This window comes from Nycticebus coucang, chromosome 14 (genome assembly GCF_027406575.1).
Source record: "Nycticebus coucang isolate mNycCou1 chromosome 14, mNycCou1.pri, whole genome shotgun sequence".
Lineage (NCBI taxonomy): Eukaryota > Metazoa > Chordata > Mammalia > Primates > Lorisidae > Nycticebus > Nycticebus coucang.
Genome location: NC_069793.1, coordinates 44,630,289 through 44,638,533, shown reverse-complemented (window position 1 = coordinate 44,638,533; position 8,245 = coordinate 44,630,289). Strand labels below are relative to the sequence as shown.

General features: G+C 49.2%; 1 protein-coding gene across 3 annotated transcripts in view; it reads left to right on the top strand.

The window, feature by feature from the left end:
- The first annotated feature begins 361 nt into the window (after nucleotides 1-361).
- The window catches only part of NAV2 (neuron navigator 2), a 434,895-nt gene continuing 427,011 nt past the window's right edge, over nucleotides 362-8,245 (top strand). For all 3 annotated transcript variants that reach the window (XR_008374143.1, XM_053560432.1, XM_053560431.1), the window contains exon 1: nucleotides 362-1,311. Coding sequence is in view for 2 of the 3 variants with exons in the window: in XM_053560432.1 (XP_053416407.1) it covers nucleotides 1,054-1,311 (258 nt within the window). In the remaining variant the exon portion in view is untranslated. The remainder of the gene's footprint in view (nucleotides 1,312-8,245) is intronic.

Genomic DNA, 8,245 nt, shown 5'->3' with positions numbered 1-8,245 from the left:
AGAGCGGCCACCAGCCCGCTTTGTACTCGCGGCCAAGCGCGGCCCCAGAGTTTCGGCTGCGGCCCGGGAGTTGAGGCCACGCCCCCTATGCAGTGAGAGCCGCGGCCGCTGATTGGCGTGCCACAGACCAATAGGCGCGCTGGGGCGGCCCGGGCTGTCAGCGCGCGCCGCAGCCGCGCGGGCTGCAGCCTGTCTTCCCCTGCGCTGAGCCCCGCAGCCAGCGCAGCCTTCCCGGGAAGCGCGGCGACCGCTCTCGAGCGCAGCCCTGCCTAGCCCGCCAGCCGAGCGTCCCGGTGCCCGCGCCTCACGGCCACAGCCTTGCTGCGCTATATCTGCACGGAGCATGTGCAGATCCGCAGGCGCTAAGGTGTTATCTGTCCCGGAGGCTTCTGAGCAGCGGTGACTTGACTGTCAAGCCAGGAGAAACCTTTCGCGGGCTCTCGCTGCGCCTCTTTTGCGTTGCGGGTGACACTGCGGTGCTCGCGAGCAGGGCAATAGCTGCCTCTCGGTGGAGACGTCTTGGGTCCCGTGCGCCCTCTCTCTCTCCTTCCTCCGCTGCTCGCTCCTTTCCTCTCTTGGCTGCTTGCTTCTTTTCTCGCCCGCTCATACCGCAGCCTCCAGAGCAGGACGCTTGCGTCTCCGCAGCCTGTCTCTTCCAAAGGGGCCTCCTCACTTCGGACATGCAATGACAAGTTAATATGGGCGTCCAAACCTCGGTTTCCCAGAAGGAAAATTGCAAGTGGCAGCCCCTGAGCGCCCAGAGCTCTTGAACAGGCTGCCCAGGAGAGGCGTGAGACCGGCTGCAGCATCCGTCCAGGTGGGACCCGCTGAGCGCGGTGACCAGTCCCTCACCCCATACCTGCACTCCGAAGGCGCGCTCGCTCGGCTGATTCGAGCTCCCAGACTCGGGGAATTTTTTTTTTTTTCTCTGCTGCTGGTGGGCGCCTCGTGGGCTGAGGCCCGGCGCCTGCTCTACTGCCCGCGCTGCCTTTAGCGGTCGCCTCCGCCGCCGCTGCCAGGGACGTGCTGGGAAAGCCTAAGCCCCGGGAGAAGATGCCGGCCATCCTGGTCGCCTCCAAAATGAAGTCGGGACTGCCCAAACCCGTGCACAGTGCTGCACCCATCCTACACGTGCCCCCGGCCCGGGCAGGCCCCCAGCCCTGCTACCTCAAGTTGGGAAGCAAGGTGGAGGTGAGCAAGACCGCCTACCCCAGTCAGATCCCCCTGAAATCGCAGGGGCTACAAGAGCCGGCGGGGGAGGGGCTCCCGCTGCGGAAGAGCGGCTCGGTGGAAAATGGGTTCGATACCCAGGTGAGAAGGTGCTCTGTGCTGGGACACCGTTCTGGGGGGATGGGTGAATACTTGGGGGGACATGGCTGGATGAGAGAAAGGGCTACTAAGTGGGTGGGGAATGGAACCATTCCCCTTAGCCTGGCAGATGACCGGTTGCTTGAGGAGCGTGGGCCAGCCAGTGGGTGTGGCCCGGGTGACCGAGGTTTGTTTAAGGAGCTCTTTGAGATTCCGAGTGCAGACACGACTGCGGCATCTTTCTGGGCAGAGTGATGCGGCCTGGGTGTTCTCAAAAAACGTGTGCAGCACTGGAATGTCTGGTCCTGCATGTTGAGGTTTTAGACCTCCAAAAGCAGTATCTCCTGCTGCAGCGTGTCTATTGCTCCGCAGAGGTTCTAATCCCCACAAGGAATGATCTGAAGCCCCATCGGGGTCGACACCCCCGGCCTGGTTACAAAATCCAGGAGAAGGGGGTTGGGGATGGCAATGAACCTGCTCTCCCCTTGGTTTGAAGGTGGCCTGTCTCTGTCCCATCCTTCGGAGTGACGGGATTCAGGGCAAGGTGCTGGAACTGCAGTCCTAGTGCACTAGGCGAGGGCGGCAGCTGGAGACTCCTAGCGTCTTGGCTGGCTGTTGCGGTAGGGTTGGCGGTGGCTGCCTCAGAATGGCGGCCCGAAGCTAAGCCCCTCCTTCCTGGGTGGTAGATCCCGGTGTTTGTAGCTAGAGTGCGTGGGGGTGCGGGTGAGAGAGGGCTTGAAGAGAAGTGGCGGCTTCTACCTTTCCAGACAGAGCCTGCATCACCCAATTTAGCTGGGTGACAGGCCCTGGCCAGGCAGTCTCTTTTACGGAAATTATCAAGGGCCAATCAGGTTCTCTTGGCCTTCCGCCCACCCTGCTGCAATTCCCCCTCCTCTGGTAGGAGGGAGGGGAGGGGGCATGTTGTATTTTCTTGGCAGTCAGAAAGGACTTTTGGGGACAGGCCGACCTGACGGATATGACTGTCCGACTGTCCGGTCAGGAGAGGCGGGAAGCCAGAGGGGGAGGTGGTTTGGGGCTGGTGTCGGGGAAGTGGCAACAGACCAGCTGACCTTTTTGGCACGTACTTCTCTGCTGACACTGTCTCCACCTTCTCCTGGAGCTTTCTCTGATCAGAGGCGAGAGATCAACACATTCCTAGCCTTACTGATGGGGGAACTGGAGCTGGAAGCTAATTGTAAGCAGACTTTTGGAACTCTGGGCTGGAGAAGGCCCTCAAAGCAGATTGAGCTCCTACACCAGGCTGATAAGCATGCCCCTTACTGCTGCACTTGCTAAACATTTTTGGAAGCTGACAGGTTTGAGTGATGGTGTGTGGGAGGAAGGCAAGATTGCCTCTGCTAGGCTTTTGTGCTCTGCTCCCCTACTGTTGTTAGCCATAGGGTTTGTCCAGTGGACTCAGAAATAGGAGTGAACACCAGGGTAGCTCCTGCAGGGGTTTTCCCTTCATCCCGGGAGGTGGGGCTTATGAGGCATAGTGGGCAGTATGTGGGGGTTAGAACAGTGACTGGGAAGGTGACACATCGCCCTGAGCCTGATGAGGAGGACCAGAGGAATGAGAGAGAAAGTCTGTGCTGGGATTGTTCATATCCAGGCAGCCGTTCTGCCTTTGCCCATTTGACCCTTCATTTAACAAACATTGTTGGAAGATTTGTGGTGGGCAGGCTTTGGAAAGGTGATTCATAACCCTCACCCTGAAAAAATGTTCTCCAGCTTCTCCCTTAGGGGTGGGCATGGTCCAGTTCCCTCAAGATGTTGCTTTTCTCCTTTGGCACTGGCCCTCAATCTCCAGAATCCCTCCCCACACCACTTCTTTTGCCCTCAGTGGGCTCTTGTGCACTGGCCATAAGCATGATGACCACTAAGGAAATTGGCCACTTTCCAGTGAACTATCTAGTTTTACTAGCTTGCCCCCTCCTCGACCCTGTCCAGCGGTCCTGGGGTCTCTTCTCTGGGAAAGGTGGGAGATCCTTATTCACACAGCCCCACCCTGACATTAAAGTGACTTTGGGCAAAGGGATGTTGCCTTCTTTGGACAAGGTTTTTCCCATACTGACAGACATGACAACCATTCGCCCTCTGGAAAAATCCCTTGATTATTGCCAAAGAATTGTGCCTGAGTTGCCATCCAGTAGTTTCCAGGTCCCAAACCTGGCGTTTATCACTAGAAGATACTCAGGAAACAATGAATTCAATGACAAATCATATCTTAGGGCCTCTGACTCTTTTGTTCAGGAGATTTTTGGCAAAAGGCTAAATTGTGCAGTGGCTAATAGCACAGCTTTTAAAGTCAGATGGATGTTGGCTTTGTACTGTGCTATATAATAGCTGGGTGATTGATTAATTAATAGGTGGGCCTCAATGTTCTCATCTGTACAATGGGCACTGACAACTACAAGAATTGTTGTGAACATTAAGAAAAATAGAATATGTGAGGGGTTTCCAGTGTAGTATCTAGCAAATAAGGAACATTTAATAAAATTAGATATTTATATTGCTAATCCAAGAGACAGAGAGTGTTAAAATTAGATTTAGTAGACTCTGTGAGAAATGACATGGCATATTCTCTCAAGCCTTTGGGATCAGTCTGTTCACAAGTATTTTATAGGGCATCTATCATTTGTCTAGTACAGTCCTAGGCATGGGAGAATAAGAAGGGAGGGCATGACCACTTGCTAAATGCCTGATGGGCCGGTCCCTTTACATATAAACTCATTTACCTTCATAGGAACACTTACAGCAGGTCTGACACATCCATTTTCTATGACAGTAACTATGATAATAATGACAAATTCTTATATAGCACTTAATGTACCAGGAATAAGTGTTATTATCTCCATTTTATGCTCATGGAAACTGAAGCAAAGACTGGTTTAGTAACCCTTGAGTAGCAGAGGTAGAACTAGAACTTGGACAGTCTGGCTCTGAACTCCAGGCTCCTAAACATAATGATGCACAGAGAGAGCCACAGAGACTGGCTGAGAACTTGCAGGCCTTGGTTTATAATACCATTGCTGTGATCACTGAGCTTGATGAGGAAGTAAGGCTTGGCAAGGTACACTCACTTGCTCCAGGTTGTCCACTGTGGTAGAGCAGGGAGTCCAGCTCTGTTTGGTCCAGCTTCAAGGCCTGTGGTCTTCCTACTCTTCACTCTGTCCCAGATGTCCAAAGCAAAGAGAATATGGCCTTTGCCTGAGGGACTTTAAAGTCTAGTTAGGATGTGCCCAGGGAAATAGAGCACATTACAGGGAGGGCCCAGAGGTGTGCTTGGGGCTGGGTGTCCAAGATCCTTGAAGGAAGGGAAGGGCAGCAATGGCTGGAGAAGTCCAACAGGCTTTGTAGGGGAGGCAGGAGACGGGCTGGGCTTCAGAGATGGGCAGGAATGGCTGGTAGGGAGGAGAGGAGGTCAGAATGAGGTGACAGTGGAGGGTGAAGAGGGGGGTCATGCAGTGGCGCAGAGCAGGAGTTGATGTTGCTGCACGCAACAAGTAAACTGCTCCAGATCTGGCATCTTCTTTTAAACAAGTAGTGAAGCGAAAGAACAAAGGCGTTGCAGTTGAAGGATTGCATTTGCATGCTGGCTTCCGGGTGGGTAGTCATGCTGCACATGCCGGGCCATGGTGAGAAGCTGGGAGAGGGTGTCTATGAAGGACCTGGTTCATAACAGATCTTTGGAAAATGATGAGGATTATTATCTCTATTATTAGGTTGGGCTTCAGAATATTCAACGTAGTAGTTACAGGGGAAAGGAGGTAGTTCTCACACCTTGTTTTATTACACAGCAACTCTTCAGCCAGTGACATCCCCTTTCTTGAAACCTGCTCTCCGTCTCCATCAAGTGTAAAAAGACCAAGTTATCCAGCAAGTAGCTGTTAGTCACAGACCCACCAAGCCCCTTACCTTGTTTCTTTCCCACAAACCTAAAGCTAGTTCTCAGCCCCCAGTGGAGGAAACTGTGCTGTGCATGAACATCTCTCCTAAAATCTCTTCCTGGGGCTGGGATACCTGGGCCTGCCCCCATCAACGAACATTTTATAGCATCTGCTGCATTAACATGTGAATAAATTAAGACCATGTGCAAAGAATTGTTTTAGAGATATGCTCTGTGTTAGTTCAGAAACCCGCTCTGGCCACCCTTCAGATGAGGAATACTCCTGAGCTATTTGAAGTGAGGTTAGCCTATTTTTAAGAAGCAATTGCAGAGGGAAAAAAATTATATATCTACACACACACATATGTAATATTTAGATATTTTCTGCTTTTAGGAGCTGGTTTTCAACTTGCTCATCATTTCTTTAAAAAATTAGAAGTGATTGAAATCCCCTGTGGGTGTTTTAGATGTTTAAAAAAGAAAGCGCAGGGGAGACCCCTGGGAAGAAAGCACAGCTCCAAGCTTACAACCTGTAGCAAGTTTGCCCCATGGTGTTTTGACTAGAACCTTTGCTCTAATCTTCAGAGTTGATTATGGATTTGATGAGTGCATTTTTCTGCTATTGTGTTAGTCCCTTTCTTCTCTTTCTCAGTTCTTAGAGGGAAATGTGTAGTTATCTGCCAGCATGCAAGAATGTTTATAGTTCACATATTGCTTATTCCATGGGTTAATTTTCTAAAGAGACTTTAAGAGTGGTACTGGTGCCTTATTTAGGATAAAATTACACATGCATGTATCAGTACATAAATACATCTACTTCTGGATATGTGCATATATGCATATACACACATACACAAGTATATACATATGGAACAGCTTAAAGTATTGAGCACATGTAAGCACACACATCAAAGGCGAGGCTGGAGGAATTAGAACCCAAATTCTCGCTTTCAGAGAAGCTAGGTTGGCTTCCCACTTCTCATACTGTTTTCCTCTGCGATCAAGATTTGAAGCACCAAATCTATGTCCCCTATCATTTACTTAAAAGAGAGAAGGGATGTAGCCTTATAGGTAGGTTGCTGAGAGGTGTTTTAATTAGGCCTTAGTGAAGCTCCTCAAGCCACTCTGAAAAAGCCAAACCACCCAGCAAGATTTTGGCTTAAGGTCAGAAATCCTTATTCCTCAGAATCAGCCTCAGCAGCAGGGAAGGGAACATTTATGGACCATCTGCTATGTGCCGGGTAGTCTCTGGCACTCTTTATATGTATATTATTTAATGTCAGACAGAAGAGACTACAAATATATGACATGGTCTATGCATTTTATGAGGATGCTAAGCCTGAGGGAGGTTATTATCTGAGGCAATTTTACATAGTAAATTAAGCTTCATTGAGAGATAGGTCTGTGTTCAAATCCAGGCTTTTTCTCTAATCCTCAGTTTCATCTTCTGTAAAGTAGCACTAGTGATGCTCATTGGTTGGCTATGAAGGTCCAATTAGATATTATAGCTAGGCTGCTGATCCTAGTGTCTGGCTCAAACTAAGCAAAGAATTCATGGTAGTCCCAATTTTTATTTTTCAAGGTCAGATCCAAGTTTGGAAACTATGTCTGCCTCATTCCAAGCCCATGTTCTTTCCAGCCTACTTCTATGCCATAGAAGGACAGCTGTAGTGCCCCATGAAACCAGAGAACATAGAGGGGTTTTGATTAGATGTATAGGGAGCAAGAATAAACTAAGAACAATGTCATCCGAAGAGGTCATGTCTAGAGTTATTCATCTGGTCCCAGACATGCCATCTTTATAGCAATAACCAAGCTGAGGGATCTGCTACAAGCCAAACTTGTGGGAAGCCTCCTTTGTATACCCACTCTGAACTGGTACTGTAGTAGTTGAGTGAAGCTGGCCAATCTGATGGCCCAGCCCAGGACAGCACCAATAAGGGAACAGTCGCATTGATTGGGCTTCTTAATGGCTCCTTATTGTTCTGAGGGTTAAAGGAGAGCCCTTTTTCCCACAGCTGGCATGGCTGTAGTGGGAGCTGAACCTTGTAATCAGTTGGTCATTAAGGTGCCGCAAGGCATGGCCGGCTGCCCAGTGGTGTTTTACCAATAACCACAGAGCCAAATTCAATGGGTATTCTGTCTCATGGGCATATTGTTCAAAGAGATGGACAATGTATTCCTAAAATGCATTGGGAAGAATGGGCCATGTGATTTTGGGAACAAAACTTAGTCAGGCTTTTGTGCTTTAGTCTACACAGGACAATAGTGAATGACACAAAGGTTTTTGCAGGAACCCCATTTCACCCACACAGAACTAAAAAATGGCTCATTATCCCCTTTCCCAAGGAGGACAGATCCTGTCTTGTGTTTTGCAAACAATAGCCCCCCAGCCTCACACTATTTGTTCACTTTCTTCCAAGTGAAATTTTAATACCTTCAGAGACTTTTGGATAATTCCAACCCCTCCCCTCGTCTTGGTAGGAGAGAAGATAAGGTAGAAATGGTGGCTTAGTCAATTTTGAGTCCACCTCCCAGAGTTCTTTTGGAGCCTTTGAACAAAATCATTTACTCATGGCCATGTACACATTAAAAATAATTATAATCATAGTCACTGATGAGCACAGCCTCATCAGTATCAGCATAACACATAGCACCAGATATGTATCCTTTCATTTAATCACCGCAACATCCCAAGTAGATGCTTTTTCCTGAAGAGAACTGGCGATGACAGCTCTGGGACTCAGCAACTTTGATTTTAGTTCTGTCTCTTTGGTATATGACCTTCAATCATTCTTGTTGTCTTTTCTGAACTTCAGTTATCTCACCTGTAAGATGGAGAGGATCATACCTGCTCTTACCTTCATTGAAGAGTTATTACGAAGATTAATACAGGCAATTATTATGAACAAGGCACCTGTTTCAGCATCTTTCATCTTGAATACCCTTTGAGGAAACCAAGGCCGAGAGAGGTTAAGTGACTTTTCCAAGTAGCACAGCTAGTAAGTGGTAGACCCAGAATTTGAACTCCTCTCTATTTGACCTTCA